Genomic DNA, 17,675 nt, shown 5'->3' on the forward strand with positions numbered 1-17,675 from the left:
GGTTCTCCGTTCCCGGTTCTCCATCCCCGGTTCTCCGTTCCCGGCTCTCCATCCCGGTTTCCCCAGCCCCGTTTCCCGGTTCCCGGCTCTCCCCTCCCGGTTCCCCGCTCCCGGCCTCCGTTCCCGGCTCTCCCGGCTCTCCCCTGCCGGTGCTCCCACCCCCGGTGCCCGGATCCATCTTGGCTCCGGTGCTGCCTGCGCAGCCGCCGGCTACCGGGGGGCGGGGGGGAGGCCGGGGCGGGGGGGCGGCCGCCGGGGCTGCGGCCGCTACCGGGGGCCGCGGGAGGCACCGGCGCCGCCGGGAACCGGGGCCGGGGGAGCCGCGGGGGCTCCGGGCTGCGGGAGGCGCCGGGAACCGGGGCCGCGGGAGGGGCGGGGGGCTCCGGGAGGGACCGGGGGGCTACCGGAGGGACCGGGAAGGACCGGGGGCTAGCAGAGGGACCGGGGGCTACCGGAGGGACCGGGGGCTACCGGAGGGACCGGGTCCACCGGAGGGAGCCGGGGGCTAGCAGAGGGACCGGGGGGCTAGCGGAAGGAGCGGGAGGGACCGGGGGGCTCCGGGAAGGAGCCGGGGGCTGGCGGAGGGGCCGGGCCGGGCCGGGCTGAGCCGCGCTGCTCGGTGCCCAGGGGGCGATGGAGCCGCCGCGGAGCCTCCCGGGGCTGGAGCGGGAGCGCGGCGCGCTGGACGCGGCCGGAGGGTGCCCCGTCCCCGCTGGACGCCAAGGGCCGTGCCCGGCAGGAAGGTCTGGGTCAAGCTGCGGGCGCTGTGAGTGACCCCCGGCCGCGGGACCCCCTCCCCCAAAGAGAGAGACCCCCCCCAAAGTGAGACACCCCCCCCAAAGAGAGAGACCCCCAAAACGGGACAGCCAAACCGGGGACCCCTAAACCCCAAACTGGGACCCTTCAAATCCCCAACCTGGGACCCCTAAACCCCAAACTGGGGACCCTTCAAATCCCAACCTGGGACCCCCAAACCGGGACCCCCTAAACCCCAAACTGGGACCCTTCAAATCCCAAACTGGGACCCCCAAACCGGGACCCCCCAAACCCAAACTGGGACCCCCAAACCCCAAACTAGGACCCCCCCAAACCCAAACTGGGACCCCCAAACCCCAAACTGGGACCCCCCAAACCGGGACCCCCCAAACCCCAAACCGGGATCCCTCAAATCCCAACCTGGGACCCCCAAACTGGGACCCCCCAAATCCCAACCTGGGACCCCCAAACCCCAAACTGGAACCCTTAAACCACAAACTGGGACTCCCAAACCGGAACCTTTAAGCCCTAAATTTGGACTCCCAAACCCCAAACCGGGACCCCCAAACCGGGACCCGCACACTGAGACCCCTGACCCATCCGTGGATCCCCCCCCGACCCCCCTTTGGGGACCCCCATTCCCCTCTAAGACCCCCCAGCACCTCCACCCCAGAAAGGCCCCCTGGGACCTTCGGCTGTCCCCAAGGACCCTCGGGGTGTCCCCAAGCCTCCTTTGGGACCCCCTTGGGGACAGACCTGGGGGTCACCCTCCCCCCGGCGTGGCACTCTGGGGGTGTCACCGCGGGGTGACAGAGGGGCCCGGGGTGTCCCCAGCCCTGCGGGGACAGCGCAGGTGCCACCTCCGTGTGGCGGGGGGGCTGCCGGGGGGTGCCACCCCCTCACCTGTGCCGCGGGAGCTCACGTGGCCCCGCGCCCACCTGCGGCACGTGCGGCGCCCGGGGGGGGTCCCCGTGGGGCTGGGGGCGGCCCGGGGGGCACCACGTGCGTGGGGACACGCGTGGGGACACGTGTGGGACACGGCGGGGCAGGTGTGGCGCACCTGAGCGTGCCAGGGGACACGGGGGGGGACACGGGGGGTGACACTCTGGGGGTGTCACACGGGGGTGCGGGGGGGTGACACTCTGGGGGTGTCACACGTGTGTCCCCACGTGTCGCTCCCACAGGTGGGTGGCCGTGTGTCCCCAAAGTGGGGGCGGTCCCCTCCTGAGCCCCCCCCGGTGTCCCCCCCCATTCCGAGGGGCAGCAGCAGCCGGGGGTGACAGTCCGGGGGTCCCTGAAGCCGCCCTGTCACCCGTGGGGTGGCCCTGGGGACACGGGGGTCACCGGCAGGGGGACATGGTGGCAGGGGGGTGGCACCGGCAGGGTGGCACAGCCCGAGCCCCGTGCCTTGTCCCTTTGTCCCCACGAGTGACACGGGGGTCACCAAGGCCGGGCCGTCCCCACGGGGGGGTCCCTGAGGGTCCCCACGAGGGGTGGCAGGGCGCGGGAAGGTGACAATGGCCATCCCCAAGGTCACAGCAGCGCTGGTGACGTCTGTGCCCCCCCGCTCCCCCGGCCCCCCCTCGCTGTCACCGTCACTGTCGCCGTGACCGGGGACGTGGTGGCCCCTCCCCACCGCGTGGCTCCGGTGGCCGCGGCGGCCACACGGGTGTCCTTGTGCTGGCACCAGCGTGGGCAGGATGGCAGCGCCCGTGTCCCCACGCTGTCACCCCCCTGTGCCACCCGTGCCACCTGTGCCACCTGTGCCACCCTGTGCCACCTGTGCCACCCCATGTCACTGTGCCACCGGTGCCACGGGGGTGGCACTCCCCAGACGGGAATCCCCCAATTCCCCTGTCCCCTTCCTGTGACCCCCTGTCCCCAACCTGGGGGGCTGTGACCCCCTGTCCCTGTCCTGGGGGCTGTCCTTGCTCTCCTGGGGGGGTCAATGCCACTCTGTCCCCCCCCCGGGGCTGTCCCCGGGGGTCTCTAACACCCTGTCCCCGGGGGTCTCTGACACCCTGTCCCCCTCCTGTCGGGGGGGTCCCTCCTGTCCCCGGGGGTCTCTAACACGCTGTCCCTCCTGTCCCCTTTGTTCCCAGGGGTCCCTAAGACGCTGTCCCCCCCCGGGGCTGTCCCTTGGGGTCTCTGACACCCTGTCCCTCCTGTCCCCTGGGGGTCAATGCCACCCTGTCCCCGGGGACTTCTGACACCCTATCCCTCCTGTCCCCTCTGTCCCCGGGTGTCCCTAAGCCTCTGTGTCCCTGGGTGTCCCTAACCCCCTGTCCCCCCTGTCCCCCCGGGTGTCCCTGTCCCCCCGGTGTCCCTAACCCCTGTCCCCCCCGGGTGTCCCTGTCCCCCCGGTGTCCCTAACCCCTGTCCCCCCGGGTGTCCCTGTCCCCCCGGGTGTCCCTAACCCCTGTCCCCGGTGTCCCTAACCCCTGTCCCCCCGTCCCCGGTGTCCCTAACCCCTGTCCCCGGTGTCCCTAACCCCTGTCCCCCCGTCCCCGGTGTCCCGGTGCCCCAGGCTCCGTTTCCTGGTGAAGCAGCTGGAGGCGGGCGAGGTGAGCGTGGAGGAGCTGAAGCGCAACCTGGAGTACGCGGCCTCGCTGCTCGAGGCCGTGTGCATCGACGAGACCAGGTGGGGAGGGGGCTGCGAGGGGCCGGCCCCGCGCCCGGGGGGGGACAGCGGCGCGCTGAGTGTCGCCGTGCCCCCCAGGCAGGTGCTGGACACGGAGGACGAGCTGCGGGACATGGGCTCGGACGCGGCCGTGCCCTCCGAGGTGCGCGACTGGCTGGCGGCCACCTTCACGCAGCAGGCGCGGGCCAAGGGCCGCCGCGCCGAGGAGAAACCCAAATTCCGCAGCATCGTGCACGCCGTGCAGGCCGGCATCTTCGTGGAGAGGTGACAGGGGACACGGGGTGGGGACACAGCCAGGGGGCGCGGCGGGGACAGGGACACAGGCAGGGGGGTGCAGAGGGGACAGGGACACAGGCAGGGGGGTGCAGAGGGGACAGGGACACAGCCAGGGGGGCGCAGAGGGGACAGGGACACAGCCAGGGGGGCACGTGGGGACAGGGACACAGCCAGGGGGGCACGGAGGGGACAGGGACACAGGCAGGGGGGTGCAGAGGGGACAGGGACACAGCCAGGGGGGTGCAGAGGGGACAGGGACACAGCCAGGGGAGCATGGAGGGGACAGGGACACAGTGAGGGGGGGTGCAGAGGGGACAGGGACACAGCCAGCGGGGTGCAGAGGGGACAGGGACACAGCCAGGGGGGTGCAGAGGGGACAGGGACACAGCCAGGGGGGCACGTGGGGACAGGGACACAGCGAGCAGGGCACAGAGCAGGGGGACAGGGACACCTGAGGAGGGCACGGAGGGGACACAGGGACACCCGAGCAGGGCACATGGGGACAGGGACACCCGAGGAGGGCACGGAGGGGACACGGTGGGGACAGAGCTTGGGGGGGATGTGACAGTGGGGGGGGGTGAGCTGAGAGCAGAGCGCTCCCCAAAACCCAGGGACTGTCCCCAGCATCAGGCGGGTCCCCAAAACCCAGGTGGGCCCCTAGAAGCGAGGTTCCCCTGGGAACCTGGGGTCACCGGGGTGTCCCCAGGGGTGTCCCCAGCCCCCCGGGGGTCCCCAGCCCCCCCAGACCCCCCAGCCCTGCCTCCCCCCAGGATGTTCCGCCGGACGTACACGGCCGTGGGGCCGAGCTACTCCTCCTCCGTCCTCAACTGCCTGAAGGTACCGGGGCACCCCAAACACCCCAAAACCACCCCAAAACCGCGGGGGGCTGCTGGGAGCTACTGGGAATGGCTGGGAGGCAATGGGAGGTACTGGGAGTAACTGGGAATCGATGGGAATCGATGAAATATCTGGGAATAACTGGAAATCAATGGGAATCAATCTCTGGGAATTACTGGGGTTTTACTGGGAATCAATGGGAATCAATGAAATATCTGGGAATAACTGGGAATCAATGGGAATCACTGGGAATTACTGGGAATCTCTAGGAATCATTGGGAATATCTGGGAATCAATGGGAATCAATGGGAATCAATGGGAATCAATGAAATATCTGGGAGTAACTGGGAATCAATGGGAATCAATCTCTGGGAATTACTGGGGTTTTACCAGGAATCAATGGGAATCACTGGGAATCTCTAGGAATGACTGGGAATAACTGGGAATCAATGGGAATCTGGGAATCAATGGGAATCACTGGGAATCACTGGGAATCTCTGGGAATCTCTGGGAATCAATGGGAATCAGTGGGAATCTCTGGGAATCAATGGGAATAACTGGGAATTGCAGACTTCATTGGGGTTTCACTGGGAATTTCTGGGCATTCCTGGAACTCCCGGCCACCCCCAGTGTCCCCGGTGTCCCCGGTGTCCCCGCAGGGGCTGGACCAGTGGTGCTTTGACGTGTTCTCGCTGCACCGCGCGGCCGAGGAGCACTCGCTGCGCACGGTGGTGTTCGAGCTCTTCACCCGCCACAACCTCAACAGCCGCTTCAAGGTGTGCCCGGCGCCCCAAAATCCCCCAAAATCCCACGAAAATATCCCCTTACAATCTCAACAGCCGCTTCAAGGTGTGACCCAACATCCAAAATCCTCCAAAACCCCCAAAACAGCCCCAAACCCCTCCCCAGGACCCCCAAACTCCGTCCTCGGAGCCCTGAGACTCCCTCAGGACCCCCCAAGATCACCCAGGACCCCCAAACTCCACCCCAGGACCCCCAAACTCCCCTTCAGGACCCCCGAGCTGCCCCCAGGGACCGTCCCCCCCCCGTCACCGCGATGTCCCCGCTGGCAGATTCCCGGCGCGTTCCTGACGTCGCTGCTGGAGGCGCTGGAGGGCGGCTACGGAAAGTTCCGGAACCCCTACCACAACCAGGTGCACGCGGCCGATGTCACCCAGACCGTGCACTGCTTCCTGCTGCGCACCGGCATGCTGGTACGGGACACGGGGACACGGGACACGGGCACAGCGCTGTCCCCAGGGCTGGCACCGCGCCACCCGCCTGGCGGGGCTCGTTGCCATGGGAACGTCCCGAGGGTGGCACCGGGCACGGGGGACAGGTGACACGCATGGGGTGGCACCTGCAACGCGTCTGTGCGCGGTTGTCACACGCGGGGTGGCACCTGGCACACATCTGTGACAATTGTCCCCGTCTGGCTGCCACACGCGGGGTGGCACCTGGCACACATCTGTGCCCGATTGTCCCCGTCTGGCTGTCACACGCGGGGTGGCACCTGGTGCATGTGCTGCCCGCTGTCCCCACGCGGCTGTCACAGCCCACCTGGGGTGTCACACTCAGCGGGGGTGGCCCTGTCCCCATCCCTGTCCCCATCCCTGTCCCTGTCCCTGTCCCCAGCACTGCCTGTCCGAGATCGAGCTCCTGGCCATCGTCTTCGCCGCCGCCATCCACGACTTCGAGCACACGGGGACAACGAACAGCTTCCACATCCAGACCAAGTGAGGGCACGGGGCATGGCCCGGGTGGCACGGCATGGCACAGGGACGCAGCATGGCCCAGGTGGCACAGCATGGCCCGGGTGGCACGGCATGGCACAGGGACGCAGCATGGCCCGGGTGGCATGGCAGTGTGGGTGGCACGGCGTGTCCCAGGCAGGGCTGCGGACCCGTCCTGGGGACACCGTGGGGCACCTTGGGGACACCTGAGGAACGCTCAGGGCCACCAGCACAGCCGGGACACAGCGGTGCTGCCACCCCGGGGCCACCCCTCGCTGCGGGGGTCCCGTCCCCGTGCCCCGTGTCCCCATGTCCCCGTGTCCCAGGTCGGACACCGCCATCCTGTACAACGACCGCTCGGTGCTGGAGAACCACCACATCAGCGCCGTGTTCCGCCTGATGCAGGACGAGGAGCTCAACATCTTCGTCAACCTCACCAAGGACGAGTTCGCGTAAGCTCCCCTCGCCGTCCCCGCGCTGTCCCCGCGCTGTCCCCGCGCTGTCCCCTGACCGTGTCCCCTCCCTCCCCGCAGGGAGCTGCGGGCGCTGGTCATCGAGATGGTCCTGGCCACCGACATGTCCTGCCACTTCCAGCAGGTCAAGTCCATGAAGACGGCGCTGCAGCAGCTGGAGAGGTGGGTGGGGGTGGTCCCCGGCCCCCAGGTGTGTCCCCAGGGCTGGCGGGGTGGCTTTGGGGACAATCTGAGCGCGGGGCTGTTGTCCCCAGGCTGGACAAGTCCAAGGTGCTGTCGCTGCTGCTGCACGCGGCCGACATCAGCCACCCCACCAAGCAGTGGGCGGTGCACAGCCGCTGGACCAAGGCCCTCATGGAGGAGTTCTTCCGGCAGGTAGGGCCGGGGCCGGGCGGGGGGGACGCGGGGGACACCCCGTGGGGACACCACGGATGTCCCTTGCCTTGCCAGGGGGACAAGGAGGCCGAGCTGGGGCTGCCCTTCTCGCCCCTCTGCGACCGCACCTCCACGCTGGTGGCCCAGTCGCAAATCGGTGAGTGCGGGGTGGGTTCCGTCCCTGTCCTGTCCCCACGCCGTCCCCACGCTGTCCCCACGCTGCCCTCACTGTGTCCCCAGCAACGCCGTGTCCCCTCCTGTCCCCAGGGTTCATCGACTTCATCGTGGAGCCGACGTTCTCGGTGCTCACCGACGTGGCCGAGAAGTTGGTGACGCCGCTGGCCGAGGACGGCTCCAAGGCCAAGGGCAACCCCGCGGCTGCCCAGCAGCCCAGGTGGGTGTCCCTGTCCCCAAGGTTTGTGCCCTGTGGTGGCAGCGGTGGCCCTGGCCCGCTGCCAGCTGTCGCCGTTGTCCCCCAGCTCGCAGTGGCGGCAGCCGTCCCTGGATGAGCACCTGGAGCTGGGGGACGTCAAAGCCGACCTGGCCGGGTTCCGCTCCACCTGGACCAAGCACATCCAGGAGAACAAGCAGAAGTGGAAGGAGAGGGCGGCCAGCGGTAGGGGACGGCCACCATGGCCACCATGGCCACCATGGCCAGTACAGCCACCATGGCCACCGTGGCCACCACAGCCACTATGGCAACTATGGCCACCAATGGCCACCATGGCCACCACTATGGCCACCGGGGAGGGCTTGGGGACCACCACGAACTGCTCGGGGCCAGCTCTGTCCCAGTGTGAGGTGACACAAACGCGGTGCGGGTGGCCGCGGGCTGTGCAGGGTGGTGGCCCCAGGGGGGACAGAAGTTCCGGGGTGCCCCCGGTGACCCTGGGCCGTGTCCCAGTGACCCCGGGCCGTGCCCCGGTGACCCTGCCCGTGTCCCCCAGGCATCACCAACCAGGCGTCCATCGATGAGCTGTCCCCGTGCGAGGAGCCTGCGGCCACCGGGACCCACAGCGAGAACGGGGACGTGGAATAGCGGCGGGAGGAGCCAGGTGGGGACACCGGGACAGGGTGGGGACACCGGGACAGGGTGGGGACACCGGGACAGGGGGCGGGGACACCGGGGCAGAGGGCGGGGACACCGGGAGAGGGGGCGGGGACACCGGGATGGGGGGCGGGGACACCGGGACAGGGGCGGGGACACTGGGATGGGGCGGGGACACCGGGAGAGGGCGGGGACACCGGGAGAGGGCGGGGACACCGGGACAGGGGCGGGGACACCGGGGCAAAGGGCGGGGACACCGGGACAGGGGGCGGGGACACCGGGGCAGAGGGCGGGGACACCGGGATGGGGCGGGGACACTGGGATGGGGCGGGGACACCGGGAGAGGGCGGGGACACCGGAACAGGGGGCGGGGACACCGGGAGAGGGGCGGGGACACCGGGACAGGGCGGGGACACGGCAGTGACTGTCCCCTCCCGGCAGGTCCTTGTCCGAGTGTCTTGTCTTCGATGCCATCGAGTTCAGCACCATCCGCAGGGCAGCAGCCCCGGGGCCGGGCTGGGATCGGTGCCAGGACCGGGGTCACCCCCATGCCAGGACCGGGGTCACCCCCATGCCAGGACCGGGGTCACTGCCGTGCCAGGACAGGGGTCACCTCTGTGCCAGGACTGGTGTCACCCCCGTGCCAGGATCGGTGTCACCCCCGTGCCAGGACTGGTGTCATCACCGTGCCAGGATCGGTGTCACCCCCGTGCGAGGATCGGTGTCACCCCCGTGCCAGGATCGGTGTCACCGCTGTGCCAAGAGCCCCCCAGGCTGTCCCCTCTGTCCCGGTGTCACCGGTCCCTCACTGCCACCCCCGGCCCCCCGCCGGGCTCGGTCCTTTGGGATTTTTAAAAACGCTTTTCCCGCGCGGGAGGGGCTGGGGACAGCCGGGGGGGACACGGTGGGGACAGACGGGGGGACACCGTGGGGACAGCCAGGGGGGACACGGTGTCACCGCCAGGGCCACCGCGCTCCCCTTGATGCCCGCGTGGTCTGGCTGGTGACACTGTGAGGGTGGCACTGTGCCCTGTCCCCATCCCACCCGGGAACAGGGACAGGGACACGAGAGGGGACAGGGACAGGGACAGGGACAGGGACTGGGACAGGGAGGTCCCCACGGGGTCCCGCCAGCACGGCGCGGGTGGCACTGGGGACAAGGAGGGGACAGGGACAGATCCCGCTCCGGTGTCCCCCGGCTCCCGCCCGTCCCTGGAATGTTCCCACGGCCTGTGACATCCCGGGAATGCCGGGAATGCTCGGGAATGTTTGGGAATGCTCGGGAATGCTCCCACATCCCGGTCCAGCCTCCCCCAGCTCCAGTGAGCCTCGGGAATCGCGGGATGTTTGGGGAATCCATGGATCCAACCTTGGGAATGTTCCAGAATCTGGGATCGAGGCTTGGGATCTTCCAGGATCCCGGATCCACCAAGCCTTGGGAATCTCCAGGATCCCAAACTGAGCCTCAGGAATGTTCCAGGATCCCAGATCTGGCCCTGGGAATGTTCCAGGATCCCGGATCCAGTCCCAGGAATGTTCCAGGATCCCGGATCCAGTCCCAGGAATGTTCCAGAATCCCAGATCCAGAGTTGGGAATATTCCAGGATCCCAGATCTGGCCCTGGGAATGTTCCAGGATCCCGGATCCAGCCTCGGGAATGTTCCAGGACCCCGGATCCAGTCCCAGGAATGTTCCAGAATCCCGGACCCGCGCCCCTCGAGCACCCCCTGCCATCCCGGATTCCCTCCGGCTCCCCGGGGCTGCCCCGACCCCCGGGAATGTTCGGGAACGTCCCGGGAATGCTCAGGAATGTTCGGGAACGCCCGGACCCCCTCCCCCCCCAGGCCCCTCCCCCTCCCGCTCCGGCCCCGGCCCCGCCCCCCCCCGTGTTTGTATTTTTGTACCCCGTGTCCCCCCGTGTCCCCCCCGTGTCCCCCTCGGTCACCGCTGGCAGAGCTCCTCCCCCCGCATGTGTCCCCCCCCGCGCCGCCGCTAACGAGCAATTAATTAATTAATTAATGAGTTAATTAATAAACGCCGCCGCCACCACGGCTGCGCCCCGGACACTGGGGGGGGGGGGGCGCGGGAGCCCGGGGCTGGGGGGAAACTGGGGGGGCGGAATTTGGGGAGGGGGCTGAGCCCGGGGATGGGGGCAGCCCCAAGGGGGGGTCCCGGACCCCTCCACAGCACCCAAAAGGGGGTCGCGGCCCCCCCAGCACCCAAAGGGGGTCCTGGAGTCCCCCACCCACCCACAGAGGGGGTCCCACCCCCTGCCCCCCCCCCCGGCGCGGCCCAAGCAGGAGGCGGGGGGGGAAAGGATCCCTTTAATTCCGGCTGGGGGGGGTCCCCGCGCCCCCCACCCTCCCCGTGTCCCTGTCCCCCGTGTCCGTGTGCACGCGAGTGTCCCTGTGCCCCCCCGTGTCCCCTCCCCGTGTCCCCCCAGGTGTGCACAGGTGGGGGGGCCCAGGGGACACCCCAGGGTGGCAGTGAGGGGGGGGCTGCTCCGTGTCCCCCGTGCCCCCCGCCCTGGGGACCCCCGGGGCTGGCAGTGGGGGTGGGGGCACGCAGGTGTCACTCAGTGTCCCCGGTGCCCCCCAAGGGTGGCAGTGAGGTGAGGGGGGGGGTGTGGCACGTGTCACCTGCCCCGGGCACCCGGGGGTGGCAGTGAGGGGGGGTCTGCTCAGTGTCCCCAGTGTCACCTGCCCTGAGGTCCCCAGGGGGAGGGGACAGGCCTGGCGTTGTCCCCAGACCCCCCCCCCCCCGGTGGGGACCTGCCCTTGGGAACAAAATCAAATAAAAAAAATCCCAAAAGGATTCTGGGCGGCCCCAAAATCTTAGAAAATGGAATAAAAAAATCTGCGCTGGCGTCCGGCTGCCGCGGCCACTCCTGGGGACAAGGGACAGGGACAGCGCTGGGGACAGGGGAGGGGACAGCCCTGGCCCTGCCCCGTGCCAGCAGGGCCACCCTGGCCCTGGCACTGTCCCTGTCCCTGGGGAGTGGCGGGAGTGTCCCAGTGACACCTCAGTGACACCCCAATGTCCCAGTGACACCCAGTGACGCCCCAGTGACACCCCAGTGACACCCCAGTGCCATCCCAGTGACACCCCAGTGCCATCCCAATGCCCCAGTGCCACCCCAGTGACACCTCAGTGCCATCCCAGTGACACCCCAGTGCCATCCCAATGCCCCAGTGCCACCCCAGTGACACCTCAGTGCCATCCCAGTGACACCCCAGTGCCATCCCAATGCTCCAGTGCCATCCCAGTGACGTCCCAGTGCCACCCTAGTGCCCCAGTATCATGTCCCAGTGCCCCTCCACTGCCCCAGTCCAGTGTCACAGTGTCCCCAGTCCCCAGTGTCCCCAATATCTCCAATGTCCCCAGTGCGCCCAGTGTCCCCAATGTCCCCAATGTTGACATTGCCTCCAGTGTCCCCCAGTGCCCCCCAGTGTCCCCCAGCACCCGCAGTGTCCCCAGTGTCCCCAATGCCCCCAGTGTCCCCAGTGTCCCCCAGCACCCCCAGTGTCCCCAGTGTCCCCATGCCCCCAGTGTCCCCAGTACCCCCAGCACCCCCAGTGTCCCCAGTGCCCCCAGTGCCCCCAGCACCCCCAGTGTCCCCGGTGTCCCCGGTGTCCCCAGGCCGTACCTAGTGGCCGCTGCCCGCGCTGTCCCCAGGCTCTATATGGGTCCCGTCCTCAGCCCGGCTGCGCCGCACGGTCCCGGGGGTCCCGGCCCGGGGGGTCCCGGCTTGGGGGGTCCCGGCTTGGGGGGTCCCGGCCCGGGGTGTCCCAGCCTGGGGTGTCCCATCCCCGGGTGTCCCTGCAGTGTCACAGCACAGGGGGTGACCCCAGGGCCCCCCAGCGCCCCCCGAGCCCCCAGCCCGGCCCCCCGCGCCCCCCACTCACGGTGGCCGCCCGGGGCGGGGCAGGAGCCGCCGGGGCTGTGCCGGTGCTCGGTGTCGCCGCGGGGGCAGCGCGCGGTGGCCGCCACCTCGTCGTCGTCGTCGCCGCCCTGCGCCTGCTTGCACAGGTGGTGCTCCACCATCATCTGCAGCTCTGCCGGGCAGGGAGCGGCGCTGGGGGGCGCGGGGGGGGCCCGGTGACCGTCCCCGCGCTCCCGGTGACACCGCCCCGCGCGGGTGGCCTCGCGGTGGCCCCGCGGTGGTGAGGAGCGAGGCCAGCGCAGGGAGGGGACATCCAGTCACCCATCCCCCGCGGTGCTGGGGGGGCTGTCACCCGCCTGTGTCCCCCCTTGTACCCCCATGTCCCCCCGTGTCCCCTCACGTCCCCTCATGTCCCCCCCCGTCCCTCCCTGTCCCCCCCGTGTCCCCTCGTGTCCCCCCATCTCCCCCCCATCCCCCCATGTCCCCCCATGTCCCCCTCATGTCCCTCCTGTGTCCCCCTGTGTCCTCCTCATGTCCCTCCTGTGTCCCCCCGTCCCCCCATGTCCCCCCGTGTCCCCCCGTGTCCCCTCATGTTCCCCTTATCCCCCCATGTCCCCCCTTATCCCCCCTTATCCCCCCGTGTCCCCCCGTGTCCCCCCATGTCCCCCCGTGTCCCCACGTGTCCCCCATGTCCCCCCGTGTCCCCTGTCCCCCGTGTCCCCCCGTGTCCCCCCCCGTGTCCCCCCGTGTCCCCTGTCCCCCGTGCCCCCCTTATCCCCCCGTGTCCCCCCCGTGCCCCCCGCGTCCCCCCGTGTCCCGCCGTGTCCCCCGTGTACCTTTCATGGTGGGGGTGCTGCGGGACACCTTCTTCCTCTGCCGGGGGGACATGGCCAGGCCGGACTGCGGGGACAGCGCGGCTCAGGGGGGCCCCGGGGGTCCCGCAGCCCCCCGGGCAGGGGCACCTACCTTCAGCAGGGGGTTGGGCAGCCGGTCCTCGTCGATCTCTGGGGGGGCAGAGGGGGGCAGAGGTCAGTGGGGGGTCTGGAATGTGGGGAGGGGCTGGGAGTGACGTGGGGGTGGCTGAGCAGTTTTGGGGGTCCCTGAGTCATTTAGGGGGGTCCCTGAGTGTCATTAGGGGCTTCTTGAGCATGTGGGGGGGACCCTCTGGATAATGGGGGGGTCCCTGACCATGTTGGGGAGTGTCCTGAGTACATTTCGGGCCCCTGAGCTTCTTGGGGGGGTCCCTGAGCACTCTGGGGGGTCCCTGAGCACTCTGGGGGGTCCCTGGGTGGGCTGGGGCCGGGGGTGACGCGGGGACAACGCTGGGACCCACCTGGGGACGATTGGTCACTGCTCAGGACCAGGTTGGCCGGGGTCGGGCGGCGCCTCCGGATCTGGGGGGGACAGAAGAGACAACTGGGACCCCCAGACAGGGAGCTGGGGCCCCCGGACACAGAACTGGGACCCACAACACAGAACTGGGACCCCCAACACGGAACTGGGACCCCCAACACAGAACTGGGACCCCCAACACGGAACTGGGACCCCCAACACAGAACTGGGACCCTCGGCCCTGACCCCCCAGAACAGGGCTTGGGACACCGCTGTCCCCGCTGTCCCCGCTGGCCCCGAGCCCGCCGTGTCGCCGTGCCCGGGGCGGTGGCGGCCCCGGTCGTGGCCCCGGTGGTGGCCCCCGTGGCGGCCCCGGCGGTGGCCCCGCGGGGACAGCGGTGGCCGGACACACGTGGCTTTTCCATCCCGGAGCTAATTATACCCGGCCGCGGGAAGGGCGTGGGGACAGCGACACGGGGACAGCGACACGGGGACAGCGACACGGGGACAGCGACACGGGGACAGCGACACGGGGACAGCGGCGGGGCCCTGCCCTTCCTCTGCGGCCGCTGTCCTTGCCCAAGGTCACCCGGAGCCGCTCCGGCCCCGCCGCTGCCTTCTGGGGGGGTCGGTGGCCGCGGGGTGGCCGCGGTGGGGACAGCGGTGGCACTGGGCACAGCGGTGGGCACGGCGGTGGCACGGGGGACAGAAGTGGCACCGGGGACAGAAGTGGCACCGGGCACAGCGGTGGCACTGGGCACGGCGGTGGCACTGGGCACAGCGGTGGCGGTGGGCACGGCGGTGGGCACGGCGCTGACCCCGCGCCCCCTTTCCCCGCTGACCCAGTGACTGAGCGCTCCGCCAGCTGCATTTCCCAGCGAGGATTCCCTAATGAGGCGGGCTGCCTAATGAGATGCTGATGAGATGCTAATGAGGCGGGCGAGCGGCCGGGAGCCCCCCCCGCCCCTCCGCACCTCCCCCGGCCCCTGCCCCCCCCCGGGCCCGGCGCATCCTTCCGTGCCGGCCCCGTTGCCATGGAAACGCGGGTTGGATGTTAACGGGAGATTAGCGGCGCCGGGAATCGCCGGGAATCGCCCCCGACCCTCGCACGAGCCCCCCGCTTTGGGGTCGGGGTCCCCCCGCGATGGGGCTGGGAGGGTTTGGGGGCCCCCCCAGACCCCGCAGCTCCCGGGGGGAACCCGCGAACCGCGGCCCCCCCCGGGACGCTGCAGCCCCGCGGAGCCTCCCGCGGGCGGGGGCGAGGCCGAGACCCCCCCCGGGGCGGGGACGGCGAGGGGACAGCGGTGTCACCTGCTCAAGGTGACCCGGGTGGAGCCGAGCCCCCCGGCCGAGCCCCCTCCCCCTCATTCCGGGGGTCCGGGGGATCCCGGCGATGCTCCGGGGAGGGGCCGCGCTGGTCTCCCCCCCCTCCCGCTCCCTCCCTCCGTCCTCCCCTCCCTCCTCCCTCCTCCATCCCCCATCCCTCCCCCATCCCTCCATCCCCGCTCCCTCCCGGAGCTATTTTTAGATCAATCTCCAGCATCGATCAAGGAGCGCGGAGCGATCCGGGGGCAGCGGGGACGGGGCCGGCACCGGCACCGGGCACCGGCACCGGGCACCGGCACCGGGCACTGACACCGGGCCCCGGGTACCGGGCACCGGCAGCGGCACCGGGCACTGGCACTGGCACCGGGCACCGGGCAGCGGCAGCAGCGGGAGGGCCCCGGCCTGGCCCGGCTCGGCTCGGCTCAGCAAAACCCCCCCGGGATTGTCCCCGCGGCCTCGGGGGGAGTTGGGGACACGGGCAGAGGTGCAGGACAAAGGCCTGGGCCGGGCCTGGCACCGGGGGGCACCGGGGGGGGCTCGGCTGAGATGGGGGTCAGGGGGCTGCCGGACCTGCGGGGGGCACACGGGAGGGTGGGGCTGGACGGATCGGGGGTGACCCCGCAGGACGCAGGGACACCGCGGTGCCACCCGCAGAGGGGTGGCACGGCCGAGCCCCGTCACCGCGAGGAAGGGGAGCAGGGAGGGGACATGGGCAGTGCCACCTGCTGCCACCGCACGGGGCCGCGTCACCCCCACCCCAGCGCCCCGAGAGGCGCTGGGTGAGACCCCCAGGGAGGGGAAACTGAGGCACGCCAGGGCAGGGGGTGCCCGGGGCTGGGCAGTGCCCGAGCCCGGCTCTGATGAGGACGGGGCTGGGGGTGCCCGGGGCTGGGTGCTGGGGGGCTCGTGCCCCCCTTCCCCTCCCTCCTGGGGACCCCCAACTCTCCCCCCTCCCTCCTGGGGACCCCCCGCTGCTGCCACCGCGCGGGGTGGTGGCCCCAGAAGGGCACATTCAGGGACAGTGCCACCCTCGCCCCCGCTCCGCTGGCACCGGGGGGGTCCTGGCCCCCACCCCCGGCTGGGGGGGGCACGGCAGGGACCCCCCCTCTTCTCCTCACCCCCTCAAGCCCCCGCGGGCGATGAGGGGCCGAGGGGTCTCCCCCAGACCCCCGAGTGCCCCGCAGCCCCCGGGAGGTGGCACGGGGGGCTGGCGGTGCCCGGGGGTCCCCGGCCGTGTCCCCGCGGGGTCACCCCGTGCCCGGGGCCGTTCTGGGAGCGGCCCTGACGGGAGCAGGGCCGGGCGAGGGCCGGAGGGGCCGGGGGGTCCCGGGCTGGCCGCGGTGGCGTCGCGCGGAGCGGGCACATGGCCCTGGCACTGCCACCCCCCGCCCCACGGTCCCGCGGGGCTCCGGGGACAGCGGCGGCCGCTCGGCGCGGTGGCCCCGGGAGCGGGGGGGCCGCAGCCTCGTGTCGCCGCTGTCCCCGCGTCACCCCCGGCCCCGGCGGTGCCACCCCCGCCCGGGCCGTGCCCGCAGCCCCCCGGAGCCCCCCCGGCTCGCTGCTCCGCGCGGCCCCGCGCCCCGCGGTGTCCCCCCGGTGTCCCCCCGGTGTCCCCGCGGTGTCCCCGCGGTGTCCCCGCGGTGTCCCCGCACCTGCTCGGCCGCCTCGGGGTCCAGGTGCGGCTCCAGCAGCGGGACCGTGAACTGGATCTTGCGGGGGCTGTTGGGCTCCATCGCGGGCGCGGCGGCTCCGGCGGCTCCGGCGGCTCCGAGCGGCCACGCCCCGGCCACGCCCCGGCCACGCCCCGGCCACGCCCCGGCCACGCCCCGCGGAGGCCACGCCTCGCCCCGGGCCCCGCGCGTGGGACGCGGGGACGGACAACGGGACACGGGGACAGACACAGGGGCAGACACAGGGACACAGGGACGGACACGGGGACAGACACAGGGACACGGTAACAGAGCGTAGGACACAGGGACAGACACGGACACAGGGACGGACATGGGGACAGACACAGGGATGGACACAGGGACACAGGGACGGACACGGGGACATGACAAAGGACACATGGACAGAGTCAGGAGAGTGGGACAGAGTCTGGGATACACGGACAGACACAGGGACACAGGGAGAGGGATAGGGACAGAGATGGGGACAGGGACAGACACAGGGACGTGGTCTGGGACAGGGATGGCTACAGAGATGGGGACAGACACAGGGACACGGGGACAGACACAGGGACACGGTCTGGGACAAGGACAGGACAGGGACGGGGACGGGGACAGGGACAGGGACACAGGGACACGGGGACAGGGACAGGGACAGCAGCCGCCCCGCAGTCAGGGGGGCAGTCCCACCATCGCCCCCCCGCTCCAGGACAAGGGGACAAGGCCAGCGCTCGGGGACTGTCCCGCTGAGCCCGGACCCGCAGGGACCCCCCCAAAACCCTAAAACGGCCGAGTTAGGACTGGGGGGGCTGGGGGTGTCCCCGATCCTCTGTCCTGGGTGTGCTGTGTCCCCACGGCCCCGTGTGCCCCCCAAGTGACACCCCCAGGGGTGGGGGGGGTTCGGGGTGTGGGACCGGGAGGGTTGTGGGGTCAGGGGGGGTTCGGGGCCGGGGGGTTCCAGGCCGGGGGGGTTCGGGGCCGGGGGGTTCCAGGCCGGGGGGGTTCGGGGCCGGGGGGTTCGGGGCCGGGGGGGTTCGGGGCCGGGGGGGTTCCAGGCCGGGGGGTTCGGGGCCGGGGGGGTTCGGGGCCGGGGGGGTTCCAGGCCGGGGGGTTCGGGGCCGGGGTTCCAGGCCGGGGGGTTCGGGGCCGGGGGGGTTCGGGGCCGGGGGGGTTCCAGGCCGGGGGGTTCGGGGCCGGGGTTCCAGGCCGGGGGGTTCGGGGCCGGGGGGGTTCGGGGCCGGGGGGGTTCCAGGCCGGGGGGGTTCGGGGCCGGGGTTCCAGGCCGGGGGGTTCGGGGCCGGGGGGGTTCGGGGCCGGGGGGGTTCCAG

The 17,675-nt window shown here is 71.0% G+C and overlaps 2 protein-coding genes across 2 annotated transcripts; one reads left to right on the top strand and one right to left on the bottom strand.

Annotated features, from left to right (window-relative positions):
- The first annotated feature begins 627 nt into the window (after positions 1 to 627).
- On the top strand, positions 628 to 10,188 carry PDE1B (phosphodiesterase 1B). The gene is given in 16 exon segments (XM_064401163.1): positions 628 to 714; positions 717 to 766; positions 3,284 to 3,397; positions 3,476 to 3,661; positions 4,444 to 4,510; positions 5,170 to 5,286; positions 5,584 to 5,724; positions 6,146 to 6,246; positions 6,570 to 6,695; positions 6,777 to 6,878; positions 6,971 to 7,091; positions 7,167 to 7,248; positions 7,359 to 7,485; positions 7,571 to 7,707; positions 8,039 to 8,146; positions 8,581 to 10,188. Coding segments are annotated over 15 exon segments (1,644 nt in total). The 5' UTR covers positions 628 to 633; the 3' UTR covers positions 8,131 to 8,146; positions 8,581 to 10,188.
- Positions 10,189 to 10,301: 113 nt separating this feature from the next.
- PPP1R1A (protein phosphatase 1 regulatory inhibitor subunit 1A) lies at positions 10,302 to 16,496 on the bottom strand. Its single transcript, XM_064401184.1, has 7 exons — positions 16,333 to 16,496; positions 13,356 to 13,416; positions 12,989 to 13,026; positions 12,859 to 12,922; positions 12,045 to 12,194; positions 11,786 to 11,958; positions 10,302 to 11,026 (listed from the first exon to the last, which is right to left on the bottom strand). The coding sequence occupies exons 1-6, from the start codon at positions 16,411 to 16,413 to the stop codon at positions 11,786 to 11,788; spliced, it is 567 nt and encodes a 188-aa protein (XP_064257254.1). The 5' UTR covers positions 16,414 to 16,496; the 3' UTR covers positions 10,302 to 11,026.
- Between the last annotated feature and the right edge of the window lie 1,179 nt (positions 16,497 to 17,675).

The sequence above is a fragment of the Passer domesticus genome, chromosome 31 (genome assembly GCF_036417665.1).
Source record: "Passer domesticus isolate bPasDom1 chromosome 31, bPasDom1.hap1, whole genome shotgun sequence".
NCBI lineage: Eukaryota > Metazoa > Chordata > Aves > Passeriformes > Passeridae > Passer > Passer domesticus.